This window comes from Zophobas morio, unplaced genomic scaffold (genome assembly GCF_036711695.1).
Source record: "Zophobas morio isolate AGI-343-1 ecotype UQ-CSIRO unplaced genomic scaffold, CSIRO_AGI_Zmor_V1 ptg000133l, whole genome shotgun sequence".
In the NCBI taxonomy this organism is placed as follows: domain Eukaryota; kingdom Metazoa; phylum Arthropoda; class Insecta; order Coleoptera; family Tenebrionidae; genus Zophobas; species Zophobas morio.
Window position 1 is genome coordinate 133,931 of NW_026972238.1, and position 24,485 is coordinate 158,415.

General features: G+C 18.7%; 2 protein-coding genes across 2 annotated transcripts; one reads left to right on the top strand and one right to left on the bottom strand.

The window, feature by feature from the left end:
* The first annotated feature begins 243 nt into the window (after positions 1–243).
* LOC135145220 (CCA tRNA nucleotidyltransferase 1, mitochondrial-like) lies at positions 244–11,277 on the top strand. Its single transcript, XM_064077337.1, has 16 exons — positions 244–283; positions 556–620; positions 2,885–3,032; positions 7,701–7,774; positions 9,022–9,075; positions 9,132–9,198; positions 9,247–9,340; positions 9,477–9,547; positions 9,606–9,740; positions 9,794–9,888; positions 10,174–10,276; positions 10,333–10,398; positions 10,481–10,543; positions 10,639–10,725; positions 10,865–10,957; positions 11,150–11,277. Exons 3-16 carry the CDS (start codon positions 2,894–2,896, stop codon positions 11,275–11,277), a joined length of 1,269 nt encoding a protein of 422 aa, XP_063933407.1. The 5' UTR covers positions 244–283; positions 556–620; positions 2,885–2,893.
* A 66-nt stretch (positions 11,278–11,343) lies between these two features.
* LOC135145224 (squalene synthase-like) lies at positions 11,344–19,418 on the bottom strand. Its single transcript, XM_064077341.1, has 9 exons — positions 19,336–19,418; positions 19,136–19,254; positions 18,935–19,038; positions 18,615–18,823; positions 17,352–17,444; positions 15,685–15,741; positions 12,395–12,522; positions 11,995–12,208; positions 11,344–11,625 (listed from the first exon to the last, which is right to left on the bottom strand). The coding sequence occupies exons 2-9, from the start codon at positions 19,238–19,240 to the stop codon at positions 11,420–11,422; spliced, it is 1,116 nt and encodes a 371-aa protein (XP_063933411.1). The 5' UTR covers positions 19,241–19,254; positions 19,336–19,418; the 3' UTR covers positions 11,344–11,419.
* Between the last annotated feature and the right edge of the window lie 5,067 nt (positions 19,419–24,485).

Here is a 24,485-nt window from a genome sequence, read left to right on the forward strand (position 1 = left end):
CTTTTATTAAAAAAATAAAAAGCGCACATAGTATAAACTAAAAAATCGGTAATTTGGTTTTTTTAGTAGAGATAGAGACATGAATATTTTTTTTTAATAAAAATTCTAAATGTAACCAACATGTGAAGCATAGAAAAGGCTTTCTTTTTATAATAAAGACTAAGTGGCTGGCTATGCAGAAAGCAGGCATTTTTTTTGGATACTATTTAAATTACTCATCTTGTTTTATATTAAATTTAATTTATAAAGTTTTTTTACTTTTGAAAAGAGTATTGTGCTTAATGTATATATACTTTTATTTTTAATATATATAAAACTTTTTTATTTACTTCAGTTTATAAAATTTTTTTTTTTCAAGTTTTAAAAAATTTTACTTGCTTTAAAAATTTTATGGTTTTATTTTGTTCTGATTGACATTTTGTTTACTTTTTTAAAAATTTTACTTGAATTTTAATTTTTATGATTATTTTTTATTTTAAATAACTTTTTATTTACTTGATTTCAAGTCACTTAATACTTTTTTTTAAATTCATCTCAAAAAATACCTACAAACAGGCTTTGTATACAGAACGAAAATTCATCAACTTTTCTTGCATAAAAGTTTTTTTAGCACATCTCAAGTATATTTTTTAAATTTTGTAAAATAATTTTTTTTTCTAGATTTTTTTTTAATGACTTATCCATATAATCTCTTTTTAAATTTTTAATTTTGTGCACTTTTTTATTTTTATTTTTAGTTAAATTTAGTTTTACTAATGAATTGAAAATTAATTACTATTAGAAACATTTTTTATTTTTCTATAACTAAATTAATAAAATTTGTCTTTTTCAATTTTTTTAAAGTATAGATTTCTAATAGTTTTAATTTTTTTATATTTTTATAAGTTAATTTTGATTATACTTCGTAAGTTTTGACAAAAAGTATTTTTTTATATATAAATTTGTAAAAAAAAATTTTTTGATTAATTATTTATAATTATATAGTTTTTTAAATAAATTTTTTTTTAATTAATAATAAATAATTTTAAAAAACGTTCTTATTTAAATTTTATTTAGTCATTTTCTGTAATATAATAATATTATTTATAAAATAATTTTTTATTAATAATTTTGTAAACATAATAATTTTTACATCTAATTTATCGATAATTTATAAAATGTGAAAAAAAGAAATTTTATTAAAAAAATATGTTATATAAACTTTATTACACTTTTTCGATTTTTATAACTAAATTTTTTAGTTAATTTTTTTAATTTTTATAAGTTAATTTTACTTATTGATTTTAATTTTAAGAAAATATGTTTATACATATTGAATGGCAAATTTTTTTCCCCATTATTTATTAAAAAAGTAATATTTTATAATAAATTTTTCAACTTAATTATAATAAGTTTTAGTATTGCAATAATTTTTTTATTATTATTTTTAATAATTTTTTTTCAACTAATTTTCTAAATGATTGCTTTTTTTTTAGATTATTATTATTTAATTTTCATTAAAAGTTGATTTCAGTTATACAATAAAAACTTTTTTTTAAACATATTTTTAAGTAATCAATTAAAAATTTATTTTTTTTATTTAGAAAATTATTGGAATCACAACTAAATTAATAATTTATAATTTTTTATATTCATATTTAGTTATATAGTAAAAATTTTAAAAATATATTTTTTTATTTTTTTAAACTAATTAAATTTTTAATTTATTTATTATTTTGTAAACTTCCTTTATTTTTAAATTAAAAATTATAATGTTTATAAATTTCTATTATTATAACTTACAACCAAATTTTTAATAATTTATGAATTTTATATCCACTTTTAGTTATACCAAAAAAATTTTAAAGAAACATTTTTTTTTACTATTGTGAAATTTTTTTATTTTTTGAAATAATAAAAATATTTGTTTAATAAATTTTTATTATTATTATTTAGAAAATTATTGTTCACAGTTTAATTATTACCCATTTATATTTATTTATATTCATTTTTAGTTATATTAAAATTTTTAGAAGAATATTTTTTATCAATTTTGTAAGGTTTTTTAAATTTTTTAAAAAAAAAATATTTTTTATTTTTTACAAACTAATTTAGTACTAATTTTTAATTTTTTATAAAAAACTTTTATTTACTTAATTTTAGTTAAAATTATTAAAATTAAAAAAAAATATTTTGGAGATATTTTTTATTATTTTTAACAAATTTATGAAAAATTTATAATTTTTTTTATAGAATTTATTTCATATACTTAACTGTCATTTTTAGTTATTTTTATAAATTTTACTAAAATATATTATTTTGTAAATATTTTATAATTTACAACAAAATTATTTTATTAATAACTTTTTTAAGTAAAAAATATTTTATTATTTTTTATAAGTTTTATAAAATTTTATTATATTTTGGAAATATTTTTTAAATTTTTTATTTCTAAATTAATTTTTTTTTAAAAACTTTTATTAGTCAATTTTATTTTTGTTATTTCTTTTTTAAAAAGTAATATATTGCAAATATTTTTTTTCAAATTTTTTAAAACTAAATTTTTTTTATAAATTTTATAAATTTTATAATTTTGTAAATATTTTTTATTTTTTACTACTAAATCAATATTTTAAATCACTTTTATTAGTCAATATTTAACTATTTTTATAATAAATTTTATTGTTTTGTAAAAATTCTTTATTTTTTACAACTAAATTATTTTTTATATAAAACTTTTATCAATCAGCTTTATTTATTTTTTTTTTAAATTATTATTTTATAAAAATTTTTTATTATTTAAAACAAAATTATTGTTATAAAAAACTTTTACTAGTCAATTTTTTAATTTTAATTATTATTATTATTTTTAAAAATCTTCTTTTATTTATGACTCTTTTGATAGTGCAGCAGAATGGCTCACGATGATTCTGCTTATAAATATACACTCAATTCTGAGCAAAATCACCGACTTCATTCTATTCTCAATCCTCAACTTTTTTACTTGAACAAAATATTTACTGAGCATTGTTTTCAGTTAAGACTTGTTGGAGGTTGCTTCACTTTTTTATTATCAACTTTTATTTATTCATAATTACTACATTAAATAAATGATATTTCGCTTAAATTCTTATTTATTGGTTTGTTTCATTATTATTATCTAATATTATTTTAAACATTTTGTGCGTTGCTTAAAGTTATTATTTTTTTAGTTTTTTCATTATTTATTATTTTTATAATTATTATTATTTTGAGCATTTTTTGTTTTGCTTAAAGTTTTTATTTTATAATATTTTTTCTTATTATTAGTATTATTTCTTATGGTTTTTATTTTTGTGTTTAGTTTGTTTCATTATTATTATTATCATTAATATCATCATTATACTAATTATTTAATTATTTATGTTCTTTCTTTCACATGTTACTAAAAGTTTTTATTGAATAGTTCGTTTCATTACTTAAATTTTGATATTTATATTAAATATTTTCATAATAACTTTTTTGATTTATAACTAAATTTTTGCTTGTATTTGCAAATATTTACTGTACAACTTATAATTTATTAATTATTTTTAATTGTATTTATAAATTTTACTTTATAACTTTTTTGATTTATTGAATATTTTTAATTGTAATTCTAAAATTTTACTTTATAACTTTTTTTTTTCAATCAACGGTTATTAAAATATCTTTCACTAATCACTGTTTTCAGTTAAAACTTGTTGGAGGCTGCTTCTATTTTTTTAATAAATTTTAACATCAGATTTAAATTTTATTAATAATTTTTATACTCTAAAGTTTTTTTGATATATTAATAAAATTTTTGTTTGGAATTATTACAATTTTTTTAATAAATTAAATTTTTGAAATTTTTTATAAATATTTATTATATAACATATGATTTATAAATAAAATTTTGATTTTAATTACAAATGTTTACTTCAAAACTTTTTTAATTTATCTATTAAATTTTTTTATTTTAGGTATAAATTTTTATAAATAACATTTTTTATTATAAAACAAAATTTTATTTTTATTTTTATTTTATTAATTATAGCTTTTTTGGTTTATAATAAATTTTTTTTTTACTTTAAAGCAAATTATATTATTTTTTTTGTATCTAAAATTTACTTTTACTTAATATTATTTATTAATTAATTTATTTATAACTATTAATATTATTTTCAATTTATACATTTTATATTTTTGGTTTATTTTTATACTAATCACTTCTTATTGAGGAATAATTTAGTTTTATTTTTATTTCTTTTTCTCTTATAATTATTAATTATTATTTTCAATTTTTATTATTGATATATATTTTTATATTATTTTGTAGATTTACTTTTTATTATTTTTGTAGAGCCATATCTTATTTATAACAAATATAAATTTTTATGTTTATTATTAATCATTTTCAACTTTTATTATTATTGATTTTTTATTATAAAAATTCTTACTTATTTCTATTTTTAAATTATTCTTATTTATAATAAATGTAAATTTTATTACTTATTATTTTCAACTTTAGTTATTATTGATTTGCTTTATTTTCCTTTTTTTTTTAAGGTTCACTATTTATTTATATCTATAATAAATTCTTTATTTTATTATAATAATGTTTACTATAAAAATCTAAAGTTTATTATATTATTTTTATAATAAAGTAAAGTACTTTTCTAAGATAGTCTACTTTCTCCCCATGCAAAGTAGCTCCTATATAATTTAGAGTATTTAATATAATACTACTACTAATAATAAGCAACTGCTTTACAAAAATGTTGTATATTTTTATTTTATATTATTCTTATTTAATGTTCTTTATAAAGCTGTTATTAGTTTTTTTAGTTATTATTTCTATTAATTTTTTTATTCATTATATTTATTTATACTTAATTTTTGTGGGCGTATTGAATCTTTTAAAATTCATAACAAAAATATTGAAGATCAACTTTTTCATTACTTTTTTTTAAGAGGAAACATCGGTATATGTATAAAGTTTTAATAATAAAATATATTAGTCGTAAGAAAATTAAAAAAATATAATATTGTATTATAAAAAAAAAAATAATAACAATATGAGAAAATATCAATTATATTGATTTAATTTTTTTTTTAATTTATTACTTTTACTTAAAATTTTTATTATAAATTAATATTTTTTTTTTCAGGTTCACTTTTTTTAATAATTTATTTAATATTATTTTTATAGTTATAACTTTTTTCATTAGATTTGTTGTTTCAATAAAATATTTTTTGAAATCTACTCAACTTATCTGAATATTATTTTATTTATAATACTTTAGAAAAATAAAAAAAATAGTTTTTTTAAACTTTATAATATATTTTTCTTGTTCTTATTATTTTTTATAATTTTTTTTAAATGTTTAAAATCATAAAAAAATTAAAATATTAACTTTCTGTTATTATAATTTCTTAATATACTTTTTATTATTTTATTATATAATTGTTAATAATTTTTTTTTAAGTTAATTATTTAATTATTTTATAACTTTAAATATTTTTTTAAAAAAAATATTTTTCTACTTATTATTTATATTTTTATTAATACATTTAATTTTTTAATATACTTTCAATTATTTTATCGTAAAAGTATTATTTGAGCTTTTTCGTTTATTTTTTATTTTTTGAATATAAAATTATTTTATTATTAAAAAAATTTACTTTTTATTATTTATAATTTTATTATTTATTTTAGATATTTATTAAATTTTATTACTACTATTTAATTATTTAAAATTTTTGTTTTATTAAAAAATTTACTTTTTATTACTATTATAATAATTTATAATTCTAAATTTCAATTTATTAGTAAAAAAATTATTTCATTATTTTTTATTAATTATTATTTTTACTTTTTTAATATTATAATTACATATTAATATTAAAAAGAAATATAAAACTTATTAATTTTCTTTGTTAAACTATAATTTATTATTTTTATTATTTATTATTATAACTAAATTTAAAAGAATAAATAAATGATATATTTAACTTTTTATTATTTAAAAATTTTTTTGTATTTTATTTTTTTAAATATTATTAATATTTTGAAAACAATATTATTTTTATTTATTTTCTATGTAAAATTATTTCATATATATTTATTATAATGTATATATAATTATATTCCTTTCATTTTCTTTGGAAAAGTATTATTATTATTTTATTTTTATTGTTACAAAAAGTTATTATACAAATTTTTTATTTTCAAAAAAATTATTCGGCAAAAGTTCTTAAACATGTATTTTTAATATTAAATTTACTTTTTATTATCAAGTTTTATTAATATTTTTACTTTTTACAACATTTTAATAGATATTTTATTTTATATCATAAAAGACAAAAATTTATAATTCATTATATATTCTTTGTAAAATTATATAAATAAATAAAAATTTTAAATAATTATTACATTTATATTAAATACACTTATAATATATATAAATTTATAAGTTTCTTATATATTCTTAGATTTTCTTTGTCGGAACTACTTATTATTATTAATATTTCTTTACAATATTAGTTAAAAATTTATTATTCTAAAAATTATATTATACTGATATCATGAAAAAATTAAAGTTTTCACTATTTTTTATTATTTAAATATTTTCTAAATATTTCTACTTTTTCATATATTTTATAATTTTTTTGAAGAAAAAAGGATTTTCTTACTCTTCTTTAAATTTTATATTAACTTTCATTATATTAAAAATGTGTTTTCGTTTATTTTAATGATATTTTAACGAAATAAACCGTTTCTAGTGAAATCTCATAAAAAGTTTGCTAAATTTTATTTTAAAAAGTATAGTAAAGTTAACATTTTAATAATATTTTTATTATTTCTTTAAACAATAATAAAATTCATTTTTTATTATATATTTTTGTATAATAAAATCTATTATTATTTGAATATTTATTGGTATATTACAGTTTTATTTTTATTTTTATTAAAATATTATTAACAATTTTACAAGAAAGTCATAAAGAAAGCAATTGCATAATAGACATAAAAATTTATTATTATTATTACTTATTCTTTAAATTTATTGTTTTCTATGAAAAATTTTTATGATTTTATTTTTATAGAATAGAAAAATACATTTTATTAATATTTTTTTAATTAATTTTTTATTTTCTTATTATTGTTATAATTATAAAAAATAATTTTTTATTATTATTATTAAAAAAAATATTTTATTTCTTTTCTATTTTTATAATTATTATTATAAAAATTAATATTTATATATTTTTGCAAACTACTTATCAATACTTTTTAGGAGTCGTTCACAATATTTATGAATAACTTTAAAAAAAAAAGTTTATTAAGTATTTTATTTTTATTTTTATTCTTTCTCACTTTTTATTATTATTATAATAAAATATACTTTATCGATATTTATATTATTTTTTTAGTTTAGCTCCTTTTTTTAGGAAGCATTTAAAATATTTTTTGCCATAAACTTTTATAAAAAATATATTTATTTATGAATATTTTATTAATTTATTCTCTTTTTATTTTCTTTACAATTATTATTACTTAAAGTATATTTTTATTGATATTTTATTAATATTTATGAACTTTTCTTTTCTTATTGATTATTAATAAAAAATAGTATTTTTTATTAATAATAATTGTATATTTTGATTATTTATTTTTCATACGAAATTTTTCTTAATGTTTTTTTAACTTTTTTTAGGAGTCGTTCGAGATATTTGTCTCAACAAATGTCCTGGTGACGTAGATTTGGCCACCAACGCCACTCCCGCACAAGTTATATATATAAACTTCTTTTTTTTATATATAAACGTTTTACTTTTGGAGTATATATATTATTAAAAGTTCCTTTTTGTAGAAAATTTATAAATTAATCTTTAATATAAAGTAAATTTATATATAAACTTTATTATTTTATACTAAAAATACTTAAAAGATTTACTTTTAAAGAAAATATATAAAATTTACTTTTTTTGATTAAATATACATAAAGGTTTTACTTATAAAGTAAATTTATGTATAAGCTCTCTATTATTTTTCTTAATAAATGAAAAAGTGTGTTAAAAAGTTTTGTTGCTAACTAAATTATTCTATAAACTTTAATATTTTCTATTAGAATTTACCTAAAAGTGTCAAATTATATGTAAATTATATTATTTTTATAATAAAAATGCCTTAAACTTTTACTTTACAGTACTTCAAAGTATAACTTTCCCAAATTTTATAAACTAAAACTTTTACTACTTATAAATATTTTTATTATTTTAAGTTTAAGGAAATGCAATATAAATAAGAAAAAGTTAAAAGTTTCTACCAACTTAAAAAAAATGAAATTTAATTATTATATTATTTATTATTTTTATTTATTATTATCGTAAAAGTTAAATACAGTATAAAAAAGTGTATTAAGAAACTTTTTAATATTATTAAGATTATAAAAGTTAAAAGCTTTTCTAAAGTAGTTGCACGTGAAGTTCAAGGAAACTTTTAACTTTTATTATTATCGTTATTATTATTATTATTATTAAAAAGGTATAGAAAGTGGAAGAAACTTTATAGGGTTTTTATTATTATCATTATAACAGTATAGTATTATTATTATAATAAAGTTATGAAAAAGTTTAAGAAACTATTATTATTATTATTAAAGTTATAAAAATGTACAAGAAACTTTTATTGTAATTATTATAAACTTATAAAAAAGACTAAGATATTATTATTATTATTATAAAGTTATAGAAAAGTTAAGAAACTTTTATTACTATTATTATTATAAAGTTTAAGATAAGTTTAACAATTATTATTAATATATTTGAAAATTATACCAAAACCATTAATTTTACTTTTTTATAAATATTACACTTTTTAGTCATTACTTTTATTATGTACTTTATATTTATTATTAATATTATCGTTACTATAAAAAACGTTAATATTGTTACACAAAATAAGACTATTTTAAATACTATAAAGAAAACTTTTATAATATTCATATCAGAAGTTATTATTATTACATAAAAAAGGTTTCTGATCTTTTCAAGAGCGAAAATGTTCGTTTTTATGAAACTGGTCTTCAGGTTTTATTATTATTATTATTATTATTTCTTGTTATTATTATTAAAATTTACTATAGCACGGCACCATCACGGCATTAGTTTCTAAACAAACTTATGAAATAACATCACTTCGTACCGATATAGGCATAAATAAATAATAATATTATTATTATTAATAATAACGAGTAAAAGCATGTGACGGCCGTCACGCGGTTGTAGAATTTACGGAGAATTGGCGTTTGGATGCTGAAAGAAGAGACTTGACTATTAACGCAATGAGTTTGAGGCGTTTATCATTATTATTATTATTATTATTATTATTATTATTATTATTATTATTATTATTATTATTATTATTATTATTATTATTATTATTATTATTATTATTATTATTATTATTATTATTATTATTATTATTGTAGTTTTGATGGTTACCTTTATGATTATTTTAATGGAAGAGAACATTTAAAGCTTGGCATTATCCGGTTTGTTGGTTCGTTGTTATACACAATAATAATAATAGTATTAACAATTATAATAATAATATTAAGGTTCGCCGATGCGTAGAATATGCGAAGATTACTTAAGAATTCTTCGGTATTTTCGTTTTCACGGCCGCGTGTCTCTCACAGACGACTACGATGAAGACATCATCAACGCTATTGAGCACTTAAAAAATGGACTTCGTATAAATATTATTATTACCATTACTATTATTATGGTTATTGTTATTATTCAGGAACTATTTCAGGGGAAAGAATATGGAACGAACTTCAAAAAATACTAACCGGCCCGCGAAACGTTAATATTATGAAGTGCATGTTTGACTGCGGGGTTAATGGAATTTTTTTTTCATTATATTTGTTATATTAAATATTTTACCCAATCATCTGCGCTTAACCGTGGGCATTCGTTTTGTAAAATTATAACGCTTTCCTATTTGCTAAGTTATTGGGTTCTTTTTTAAAACTTTCTTATTGTGTAATGCGTAGGTTTTTTATAATGTTTCATTGGTGCATTATTTAGATATGGTTCGTTTTTGCATTTTGTTATTTTTATTTTATTGCTTTATTGTTTATGATTATGATTACTACTACTGTTATTATAATTACTTTTTAGGTTTGCGAGTGCATTCAGTTGGTTAATCGCAACAGGCTTACTTCATTGGCCACTGTTTCCATTTTCTCCTCCAATCCGGTGTCGTTGTTGGTATCTTTATTAGGTCCACCCCTTTTACTTACTATTATTATTATTATTATATTTTAATAATATGATTAGAAACGTCAGAGGATTTTCTTTGCGTCCATAGACGCTGGAATCTGTCTAATAATGAAAAAAATTTAGGTTATTATTATTATCTTAATATAATTATAATATTATTATAATTACTGTTTTTATCTTTATTATTTTTATATACGCTTTGAAGGTCTTTTTATTCTTCAACATCGCGACGCTTTCAAAGACTTTCTCTTTGAAGAAAAAAATAAACGTGCAGAATTATTTATCATTATTATTACTATTATTATTATTGTTGTTATCGGTATTATTATTATTATAAATAAACAAATAAAAAGTCTTATTAAGTTTCTCGACGACGCTTTAAATACGCCACCGATTTGCTTGTCGATAAAGTGAAGCTTCTTTTTGTTCACGAACTTTTGCTTTATTGGGGTGACAATTAATAATAATAATAATAATAATAATAATAATAATAATAATAATAATAATAATAATAATAATAATAATAATAATAATAATAATAATAATAATAAATAATAATAATAAAATAATAATAATAGTCATAATGCAGGTGATCCCGAAAGTGCGCAGGTACTAATTGATTTTGAAATTCCCGACTTTCCTGTCTCGGGAAATGACGTCATTGCTTGCGGCATTCCACGTGGTTTTGTCTTTATTTTTTTTTCTTTATAATATTTCTATAATTATTATTAAATTTTACGCACTAATAAAGTTTCACTAAATTTACTTTGGCTGGTGGTTTTTATTACTGGCTAAAAACCCGTTGGTAGACTCGTTAGTTGACCAATGAAAATTTATTTTTGTTTACTTGGTGCAAATTAACGTATTTTCACAGGCAAACTGGTAGGTGCTACCTTACAAAAACTTAGAACGTACTGGAAAGAAAGTTTTTATTCTTTTACTAAAAAAGAGCTTCTGAAAAAAATTGCAGCGGAAAGTAATGATAATAATATTAATAAATGACTTTTATATTCCATTTTTTTTATTTATTTATTTCTAAAAAACTGGCGTTTCATTGTTATAAATTTCATTAAAACAGTTGCGCTCAACTACTAATTTTTTCGCGCTGTAGAAGTTTTTATGTTATTGGACTTCCCCGTCGCTATTACTGCTGCATTTTGACGGACAATATAAGAGTGGCCACAAAAAGTAAACAAAATATGATTGGTCGATTTCCCTCCAAGCGCAATAGTCGTCCTTTCTTTAATAAAGGAGCTATCATTGGCAGTTGGAAGCACTCTTTTAAGACCTTCATCGTTTCGGCGTTGGCCATTGGCTCCTGATCAGTTTTATCATAAATTTCTTTGAGCTCTGCAATTATAACCCGAAAAAAAAGTTAAAAATTTTAAGCAAATAAAAATAATGAAAAATATCACAAACAACCAATCATAATTAAACTCTGTAATTTTAAGGAAAAGCTAAAATATAACTCATATATTTATAAAATAGCGTAAACGACCAATCACAGTTAGCATAAGTTTTATTCGTTAGTGAAAAGGAATTTTGCGTAAACATCCAATCAAATAAAATAAAATTATAAAAAATGGCAAGTACGAATAATCAGAAGAATTTTCACAAAATTTAAACCAGTGGCAATAATCAAATAATGCAAAAGAACCAGTCAAGTACATCCAATATTTTATCATAAAAACAATAAACGAATAGACATGGGGGAAGAACCCGTAAAGAAAGTCCATTGGACATGCGCTGGTGTTGTAGTGTTTGTCATTAATTTTACTGCCAACCCCTTTCTGATTTTCACACAACCAGTAAAAACGCTGTAATTGTTGTAGCATAGAGCCAATGTGGTGATTGCCATGACTTGTGGAATGGCGCAAAAGTTGAAGACGCTTTGATTTTGGAGGGAATTTAAGTAGCCCAAGACTTGAGGAACCTTCATTAAAAAAAATACCGCCGTTAGAATCAATCATTTTTTAATGATGGAAAAAAAAAGTAAAATTTTTTATATATATAAAAAACTTAAATAAAAAAATGACAAAATTATGAATATCTTTTGTAATAAATATTTATTTATAACTTTTTATAATTTTCTTATAATAAATAATAAAATAAAAAGCACATGTTTTAAAGTATTTGTTATTAATTCGTTTAGACACTGCAACGCTTCCTGCTTGTTTCGAATATTTTTAAAATCCTCAATACGCTTTGCATACTTTTTCCATACTGAAGAAGGCCAGAATATTCTTCCTATAACAAATATGTATGCTTAAAATTTATTCACAACAAAAAAATTCATTAAAAACTTTGAAGTGAAAAGTTCTAGAACTAAAAATAATTAAATTTAACTTAAATTTACAAAAAAAAGTAAAATGATTGATAAGAAAAATAATGATATTTTAAAAAAAATAAACAAATATTTTAATGAAATCTATTTTAACGTGTTAAGAATAAAGGGGTAACGATAATAATGAAAAAGTAAAATATAAGAATAATAATTGAAAATATTTACCAAAAATTTTAAGGTAATAAAGTAAAATTTATTTTAAAAAGTAAATAACTTTTAAAAAAATTAAAAAAAATTAATATAAAGGAAAAAAAAAATCATTTTCATATTAAAAAAAGTAAAATGATAGGAAAAATATAATAAATTATTACTAAAATGTAATAATTAATAACTTTTTAATAAAAATTTAAAAAAAATTTATAATATCAAATAATAATTATACAAGTTTAATAAAAGATAATAATAGAAGTTTTAGAAAATATAAAAATATATTAGTAAAGTTTTTTTAAAATATAAATAGTAATAATAAAATCTTCCAAAAATAATAATTTATAGGAAAAGTTTTAAATATAAAAATTAATAATAAAAATTTAGAAATATACAAAATAATATGAGTATTTTAAAGTTATAAAAAAATTATAATAAAAAGTTTAAAAAATACAAATATTAATAATAAAGGTTTTGAGAAATATAATAAATAATAAAATTTCAAAACAATAAGAAGAGTTTTGAGAAATATAGGAAATAATAATAATTTTAAATAAAAAAAATAATAATAAACTTTATACCATAAAAATTATTACATTTTTCTTCTTCATTAAAAAGTATATATAAAATACTTTCATAAAAATTATATCATTTTTCTAATTCAATAAAAAAAAGGGTTAAACGCTTGAATTTATTTATTATAATAAAAGTAACTAAAAATTTTAAATAAATTTTATAGTACAATAAAAGTTTTCCTAATAAATCAGTTTTCAAGTAAATAAATATAAAACAGTAAAACATAAGAATTTACTTCAGAAATTTTATGATATTTAAATATTTATATAAATTTTTTTAAAAGCATTTTTTATTTATAAATAATTATTATTACTTAAACAAAAACTTTTTATTTTATTTATTATTTATTATTTTATTTTTATTACTTAATATTGATATTTATTATTTATTTATATTTACTTATTTACTATTCATAAGTATTATAATATTTATTATTTATTTATTATTTACTATTTATATATAATTATTTACTATTTACTAATAATTATTTATTATATTTATTATTTATTGGCTATTTTAAAATAATTATATTTTATAAGTATTACTTGTTAAAACTATTTATATTTATTTAATATTAAATATTTCATATCAATAATTTTTTTTAACACTTATTATTATCAGAATCCTCAAATATATAGTTTTTATTTATTAAAAAAAAGTTTATATCTATTATTAAAAAAATAAAAAAATTATTATTCTATAATGAAAAAGTTAAAAACTAAAAATGATGATGAAAAAAAGATAAAATTTCATAAAAGTTATTAATAAAAAAATAAAAAATAAATATATTTTACAATTTAATAAAAAAAAAATATACTAAAACTTTATAAATTTATACAGAAAAGTTTTCTTTAGTAAAAAAAATATATTATTTATAAATGCTTATAAAATAAATAAATTTTAAATAAAAAAAGTAAATAAATAAAATTATATATAATAATTATTATTAAAAGATTTATTTATTACACAATTTAGTAATAAAAATATACTATGTATATATAAAATTATTATATTACTACTAAAAATAAGAGTATATCATTACTATTATAAAATTTTGGATAAAAATATAAAAAAAAAATTTATTTATAATTACTATTATAAAGATTTATCTATTATACAATTTGGTAATAAATATATACTAAAAAAATTTTATATTAACAATAAAAAGTTTTCAATATAAATATAATAATGAAATTATACAACTTTAGTAATACTAAAACTTTTCTAAACTTTATATAAACGAAAAAGTTCCCAATAGATATTGTAAAAAAAATAATAAAGTCAGTATATAATATTTTCTAAATTAAAGTATAATAAAACTTCAATAAATTTTATATAAAACCAAATACTCGTAATTATTATTGTATATAAAATGCCAAAAGTTTATAAAAATTTTGTATAAAACGATAAAAAAAAATTAAAATTAGCATTTCTATGAAAGTAAAAATATCCACAAAAAATTCTTTAATAGTAAAAATTATAATTATCATAATATAAAAAAACTATTATTATTATTATTATGGTTATTATTATGACTATTGTTACAAAAACTAATAAAAAAGTCATCGCTAAATATAAAACAAAAAAATAATAAAATAAAATTATTTATTATTATTATAAAAGTAAGAATATTCACTAAAAGTTCTATAAATAACAAAGATAGTAATTATTATTATAAATATTAAAAAATATTATCATAATGAAAAATATACTAATTCTTCTTTAAAATTTGGTATAAAACAAAAAAATAAAAGAAATGATAATGATTATAATAAAAATAAAAATAAGCACTAAAATATTTTAAATAATAGTAATTATTATTATTTTATTATTATTACAACTTCTATAGTACATTCATATTTTAGTATAAGAAACTCTTTGTTAAAACTACTAATAAAAAAAATATTAAATTAATATCTTTATTATAAAAACTTTTACCATAAATTCAACTTGAGTACTAAAAATTACTTTATAAAAAATTTAATTATTACTAGTATAAACAATTAATTTCTTAAAGGAATTATTAATAAAACAATATTTATTATGTAATTTAAATTATTACTATTATAAAAACTTTTAGCGTACATTCATATTTTAAAAAAAATTAATTATAAAAAATTATTTATTATAAAATTTAAATAACTATTATTATAAACTTTTATCGTATAATTATATTTAAATAAAAAAATATAAAAATGTAGTTATATAGAATTTGAATACTAATTTTATTGGTATAAAAACTTTTATCGTATATTCATACTTTTATATAAAAATTTATTTATTTTTTATAAAATATATTTTTAATAGAATTTTATTGATATATAAATAAAAAAATCAAAAACCTTCTGAGAAATCCTCTAAAAAGTCCCGAATAATATTTGTTTTCTGAAGGAACAAACCTGATTTTGTTATGAAAAAAAAAAATTAATAAAATTTATTATAATAAAAAATAAACACAACATTAAGAATAATAAAAGTTAGCAAAAAAAATTTAAAATGTGGTATAATAATATATAGAAAGAAACTTTTTTAGATATATAAAAAAAATAATAAAAGTTTTTTAATAAGTATTAAAAAAAATAAAATACGATAAAGTTATAATAAAAATAAAAATAAAAATACAATATATTTATAAAAAGTTAATAATAATAATACAATTTTAGAAACAATTTATACATAAAAAACTACTTAAAGTACGAAAAATTTTATTACAAAAAAGAGTTTGCTTTTAAAAAAAATTTTTAATATGAAAACCTATTAAAGTTTATCGTAAGAAAATAAATAATATTCAAAAAATTATATTAAAAAAAGAAGTAAAAATTTTATACTTTCATAATTAATTTTGCTTGAGAAGATTTTAAAAACTTTAAGAAAAAATAGATTTAGTATAGAATATATTAAAAAAAATAAAAATATATTATAATAAAGAGAAATTTAGAATCTTTACAAACAAAATAAATTTATTATTAATTTAATAATAAAAAATTAATTTGAACTTTTTTTTAACTTGTAAAATTACATAAAATTTAAAAAAAAATTATAACTTTTAAAGAATCGAAAGTATAATTAATTTTTTATATAAATTAATTCTAAACTTTTTTTTAGTTGTAATTTTATTTAAAAATAAATAAAAACTATTAAAAAATTATTAAAAAGTTTATTTTCTAATACAAATTTATTTAAACTTTCTTTTTACTTAAAAAATTAAATAAGATTTAAAAATAAACTTTGGAAAAAAATTATTTTAAAAAATATGTTCTAATAAAAATTTAACTCAACTTTTTTTTAGTTGTAACTTTACTTAAAAAATGAAAACTTTTAGATAAATTAATTCATAAATTTTTTTCTAATAAAAATTTATTTTAACCTTCATTTTTTTTTTCCTTGGAAATTTATTAAAAATTAAAAAAAAGTAAAACTTTTATATTTTCTACTATAAATTTACATAAAATTTTTTTTACTTGAATATTTACTCAATAAGTAAATTAATAATTATATTTATAACTTTATTCAAAATTATTAATTTATTAGAGATTAATAAATAAAAGTTTTAATATATATAATTAATTTTTATTTATAATTTTTTACACAAAACTATTAATTTTCTTAAAATTGCTTTGAATATAAGTTTAAGCCAAAAACAAATTAAATTAACTATGAAACTATGTAAATTTGCATAAAAATTTAAATTTATATATAAACTTTTTTTTAATTTTTAAACTTAATTAACATAATAAATATAATAACGGTATTAAAATTTACTTAAACTTGTTATTTTTCATAATTTAACCATAAATTTCCAAAAAGAGTTTTTAAAATGAAAAGTGATATAATCAAAATTTTAAAAAAATTAATAAAGAAATTAAAAATAAGTTTTTATTAGTCTCTTTAATTGTAACTGTTTTAATAGTTATGCTTTATTTCTGTTAAAAAAATAAAAAAAAGTTTAAGTTTAAATGCAAAAAAAAATAATAATAATCCTCCACAACATTAATTAAATTTAATTTACCCATCGCGATAGAAAGTTCCGTGGTACTGCCCACTGACTCATCCTCCAACCCGCTTACTGAAAAAATTTTAGATAATCCGATTCCAACTAGCCCTGACAAAAAAGTTTTTAAAAAAATTAAAAATCAAAAAGACCTCAAAGTAAATTTATAAAAGAATTATTGACAGGAAATTAAAATTTTGATAATGTTCAATGTATAATACAATGTAGTTATAAAAAAAATATTATAAACTATAAGTACTCATGGTAAATTTTAAAAAAAATTTAGAACCTAAAATTATAAATTAGAAAAAATTCCAATATATAATAGAAAGTAGTTATAAAAAAAATTTTAATAAAATAATAAAACTATAAAACTTAAAAAAAAAAATAATAATAAAAAATAAATATGGTGCAGTCATTGGGTATTGACATCAAGTTATAAACCGGTGATACCAGTTAAAGGCACTTGCGCAGGTTATTTAGTATGTGTACAAGTCCCTCTCAAGGGACAATAATAATAAATAATAATAAATTTTATTCCGAAAAAATACCAAAAAATTATGAATATTGAAAGAAATTTTATATAAAAATCAAAAATTTTTCAATATAATAAGCTAAATGGCTAAATATTCACAATAAATAATAATAATACAGATTTCTTTTAAAAAATTTATAAAAAAAAATAAATTTAAATATAAATCGAAAATTTCTCGTTATGGTAAATTATTGAGAATAATAAAAAATCACGCAAATCATTTTTCTATAAAAAAGTAAAAAAAAAAGTTTTTGAGTCCCCAGCATGCACGTGGGAACCGCTGTTTTCACCTTCAATAAAGCAGCTTGTTTAATATTATTAATTGATTAATAAGAGTTAAGTAAAGGTTATAAATTTTTAAAAATTAATTAAAGATAAACTCATAACAAGTAAATGTTATAAAAAATGATTAATTAATTAATTAGATTTTTATAAGACATAATATAAAATTAATATAAAAAGATAAATGTAACTAAGTAAATGTTATAAAAACATAATTTAATATTAAATTTTATAATAAAAAAATAGTTAAACAATTAATTTTAATCAAATTTATAATAAAAAGTTGAGAATATAAGAATAAAAAAATATTATAAATTTTTATAAAACAAATATAATAAAAGAAATTAGAAATCCAAATTCAATGTAATTATAAATCACATAAGAATTATTTTACGATATAAAATGTAAATGTAAATTTTTTCGTAATCAAAAATAACTTGATCTGAAAATAAGTAAAAGTAAACCAGCCACGTGGTAGCAATATTTGTCCCAATCCTCTAAAGTCTCGACGATGGCAGCGGCGTAATAGATCATGCCTTCCGCCATTTGCTTGGTTATGGAAATTATAACTTCTTGATAGGCTTTTTTTAATTTACAAAACTCTCGAATGACACAATCAAACTCCACCAACAAGATTCGATCCTTTTGATTTTCGCCACTTTGAGTAAAATTCCTTTACGTTTTTATTATATATATAATAAACGTTACTTATTTGAAAAAGTTAACAAGGAAGGAGAAAAAAAAAAAATGAGATATAAGTTTTTTTAAAATAACAATTATTAACCAACAATCCTTTTCCAGAACTTTATAAAAATCTCGAAGAAGTTGAGATTTGTAATCAACGTCTAAAGTCATGTCATCCTCAATAGTGTCTAGACCACGTAACACCTTTTATGCAAAATCAGATATAAAAAAGTTTAAAAGTAAATAAAAAATTAAATAAAATATTTTACTAGATGTTAGACTTAAAGAAAAAGTTTTCTACCAAATAAAAGATGCATATGGCTGGCTTTAATTCCGGATCCAAATTCATAATTACAGCGTAAAAAGAACGACTTGTGCTCTCTAGCAGCTCATAACAGCGACGCATATCGCTGGATACATCTAGACAATTTTATAATTGTATATTTATTTTTTTTTTACTTTTGTGATTAAAGTTTTATTACTTATAAAAACTATATTAACCTTCAGTTGGGCGTATTTTGCTGCCTAAAACATATTTATACTTTAACAAAGCGCAAACTTCGTCTAACTTATTATATTTAAGTGATTCTATAACTTGATTCATTACGTTATTTATGCTAACGCGTATGCTACTTTAGATAAGAGAAGAGCGTATTAAAAAATATATATCTTTCGAAAGTTGATAAGAAGTCTACAGCATATCCAGTAAAAAATACTGCCGTCTTCCGTATTGGCAAGAAACTTTCCCCTTAAAGAGAACTCGCCTTTATGCATTTCCTTTTTAGTTGAAAACAGTTTTGGGTGGACGACAACCCAAATGATAGGTTTTCATTAAAAAACGTAAAAGATAAACAAACGATTAACAGATAACTAAAATACAAGCCTAGTTATTTTATTAATATTCATAATAATAGAGGGATATAAAAAAAAAGAAATAAGCTTAAAACAAATTAGGTAAAACACTTTCGCTTCATCCACTTTTGACGTATATTATTAATTTCAATTCATTAGAAAGACTAGAAAGATATTACTATTTGCCAAAAAAAATTCGTTTGTAGTAGTAAATTTCTGAGTATAATTAATTTAATTATAACTTTATGTTATTTACTAATTAGAATTGTTATTTTTAGTAGAATACTAAACGTAAAACCCATAAATAGAATGTTTGCTGTAACATATATTATACTTCACAGTAATATTAACCAAGTCTTTTGGGTACGTTTGCGTTTTTCTTTCTTTTATGTTTATATTTAAATTAGAAAATACCAACTAACAGAAATCTTTTATAAACAAACTCTAGTCTTTACATTAACTTTTTGGACTTTTACCTGTTTCTAATCTTTAACGTTATGGGACTGTGCAGCACTTTAGCTTTCAGTTAATACAATTATGCCTGTATAGAGTGGAATCATCACAATTAGCAGTTTTTAGGCTTAACATTTCTGATAATAATTTACCCATGAATAGGTTCAACGCAGAACGAGCTGGAATTAAAAAATAAAATTTTCAAATAACGGTAATCGGTTGAAGAGTTTTAAAGAGAATCCGTTATTGGTAAATAATCCCGTTTACTGATATAAAGTTATTAGTTACTTCTACTCGTTTCTGGGTTCGTTAAGCTTTATTGCTTATTCCTTTAATGTAGGAAATAGCAAAAAAAGTTTAAACCAGTTTTTATGTTTTCACCCACGACTACATATTTATTTAGTTTTTATAAAAATAGGAAATTTGACCACAGGCATAAAGTTAATAAAAAGGTTTTTTCATATGACAATGTGTTTTTAGAAAAAAAATGGTATTCAGTTAAATTTTATTACGTGATAAAGTGATCATAGTAAGAATTTCTTAAAATTTATATAATATTACAACTAATAAGTATTATATTATTTTTAATTTCCATTTTCAAAATTAATTCCACCTCTGCATTACAAATACAGCTGGTGGATTTTCTTTGGTTATATCTATGGTTTCTGCTTAGGTGAGTCAACTACTGAAAATCTTTTTAAGGGACTTTTAGCTAAACTTCTTAATTCTAGTTATTTATTGCTAATCTACAAGCGTACGGCTGCGAATTAAGTGGGGAACTTAAAACCCTTTTTCAGCTCTTTAAGAAAAAAAAGAGTAATTCTTAGAAACATCTTAATAATGTAAAGCCTTCTGCAAACTATGCTTCCTAGATTCACAATGCTCTTTATCATTTTAAAAACTTCGTTGCATCTTTGGGACTTGAAATTTTAAATGTTACAGAAAGAAATTTTATTTAAGTGGTCCCGCCTTCCTTGTTTGTCTGTAAATTGCCGAAAAACTATAAATTTTAAAATCTTCCTTATTCACTTTAGTAAACCTGTTTTTGTCAGCCCGAAAAATTGAAAACTTGAAGCACCTGCTTTACTCATTTTTAATGGCAAGTTAAAATATACCATACAACAAAAGTAGCACAAAAGAAATCCAAAGGTTTTGCCACACTTTTAATTTTCTAAAAATAATTTTTTCTGATATTTTATTCATAGTTTACCCGTATAAATTCGGATATATTACTAACTTGAGAAGAAAAGCCCAGCTTTTTTTTTAAAATTGTTAAGCTAAATCTTTAACAAATTTTATATTTGTACTCATGCTTTTTAGGCGGAAAACTCAAAATCTAAGTCTGAGTTTAACACATATTAGTCAGTGCTTCATTAAAAAAATCGGATTATTTAATATATACTTTTTATAGGCCCAAAATTCACACTAGTCGCTGCTATATAAATTATTAATGTAGTTTGTCTGGTATTAGTTATAGGAAAGGGGTAAATTTATTTAGGGGCCTTTTAAGTAAAGCTATTTTTTAATATTAATGAATATTAGCATAATTTTATTACTGGAAGTGGATGTGGAATAGAGTACAGTCTCTCATCTTTATCCTAAGTGTTTAGAGGGCACAGACATGACCCCAAGTTTGCATAATTTTTAACTTACGTCTCGTTATAAAACTTTATAGTGCACTTAATAAAAAAACCAAAATATTTCTACTAACAATTTTGTTACAACTATTTTAAATTTATAATTAATTTATTTTTTTTAGTTATTTTTGATGTGAAACGTAAATAAATTTCGTCTTAAATAAAAAAAATTAATTTTTTCTAAAAATCTAACCAAGTTTTTTATTCTTGACTCCTAAAAGAAAGCTAAGCAAAATACAAGTATACTGTAATGGTATTAATAGTCGGTAAACCGGCGACGGACCACAAAATAATACTTTTTACGTTACATGGTAAACTTCCATTTTGACAACATTTTTAAACTTAACATTTTAAAAAATAACTAATGCCAACTTTGTACTTAAAATAATAAATATTTATTTGAATATATTTTATCTAAATCTATTTAACTTAGTATGACCCTGGTATTTTTATTGATGATCTCTTAATTGTTACCATATTTTTTAGAATGGTATACATCTATATATTGAATTTTATACTTTTAAATAGTTATTCATATTTTTTAAACTTATAATTCTGATTTAATATGTATATTGTTTTATGGCATTCGATAATACTTAAATAATAAACTTGCTTTGGTTTCTAAATATAAACATTAAGAACAAATTTATATTTTGAATTTTTAAGACCAAAATTTGGGGTCTACATCAGTAATCTTTAACTCTTTACTGCTCGAGCAGTATTACTCCCTCGCAAAAATAAAAAATTAAATTTTTTTATTATTTTTTTAAAGTGAACAGTTTTTACCTTATAATACTTGTTCACTCTTAGTAATAGTGTTATTATATAAATTAATTATTTTTAATATAAGTTGCTAAATGCCAAAACAGAATTCACCCCTCCATGTTACTCGAGGATCCTTTAATAGATTATTCTTTACCTAATATTATAAAACAAATGTTTCTCAACCAAGTAAAAGTCGTAGTCACCTCAGCACAATAAAAAGAACAACCATTTTAATTACTCCACTTATATACATATATACTTTGGTTATATTATTAACCAATAATACTTAAAAAGTAGGTTACAGTTTATAATTTACTTCAAATATATCGTCTGTTCGTACTATTGATTATTGTGCAGGCGCAGTTAATAAATGGGAGCCCTCTTATAGTAGTGCAGTTAAAAATTTTAAAAGCTCAAGAAATAAAGACTCTACAGGGGAGAGCTTACTATTTTTAAACAGGCAAGCTCAGGGATAATCTAGAAGCTTTAGAATTAAAAAAAAGATCGCTTTTTATAACTTTTAAGCTTATCTAGTGACTGCGGGCTCTAGAGGAGATGATAGGAAGGAATAACCTTTTTAAGGGTTTATTTGCATTCGTATTGTAAAGTTCCCTGTAAATGTACAGTTAACCTAGGACAGTTACCTTGTACAATGAATTAAAAAAATTATAAAGCGTGTCGCTCTCTATGAGAGGGAGAATTAACATTGTAGTTTAGGAGATTATAGCAGTTTACTATTTAACAAAAGGTGAATTGGCGTATTATTACCTAAAAATGAGCTTCCCACACTATGGCAGCACGGATATTTCTGCCATTGATTCTTTCCTATTACAAGTTAGTAAATAAAATTTAAAAAATATTAATTTTTAGAGAATTTTTTGGCAAGAAAAACATTAAAAGAGAAGTTTTGAGGCCTATCAAAGCTACTGTGAATACTGCAGAATTTTAAAACAAGAATTTACGCTATTTTTAAAATGCTGGCGGGTGTGGAACAAATTATAGCAACGCTGCTTTGGTTGCAGAGAACAAGAATACTTAAATTTATTGCTTACTTCTTTTTAGGTAACTATTACATAAATAAAATACAAGTACTTTACGCTCGCATTTTACAATAGGCGCGTACTCTATAGGAAAGGTTACTAAAGTTACCCATCCTATCATACTAGGCATTTGCATATGAAAAAAAAAAAATAAGTAAAGTTAATAATATTCTGTAATAATCATAATAAAAATAAAATATACATAAATAAAACGAACTTTATAAATAAAAAAATGAAAAAAACGGTAATAATAGTATTAATAAAGTTTACAAAAACTTTTGTTATAAAGCTAGAAATATTACTAACTTTTACAAATATAAATAAAAAAATTAGTAAATTATTTTTTTCAAAATCTCTTAAAAAATTAAGGTTAAACTTTTTCTTTGTTTAAAACATAAAAGTTAAATATATATTAAAATAATGTGAAAAATTATTTTCTAAAATAGTAAAATTTACGAAGATTTTTATATAAAACTTTCTATACTCTTTTTACTTAAAAGTATAAAAAAAGTGTGAAAAACTGAAAATATTTGGACTTCTTTTTTATGATATAATAATAAACCTTAGCAGACGAAGGTTAACAAGGAAACGTTCAGGCGAAAAAAAAGATTTGTTACCCGTTTAAAGTTGCTAAAAAAGTAAACGTGCCCATAAAATTAGCTGTTTTAAAAAACGCTGCAGAAATTTTAAGCGATAAAGGATGAAATTATTTTTATTAAGTCTGCTGACTGAAGCACATCGAAGAAAGCGGACTATAGCCGTATAAACATATAGATATAATGTTAAACCGTTAAAATTAATGCAAAACCTAAACTGCTGTAAAGAGAATCCGTTTATGAAGTTACTAAAGCTTAAATAAGGAACAGATAAAAAGACCAAATATTTTTAGCAAAGGTAAAAGAAA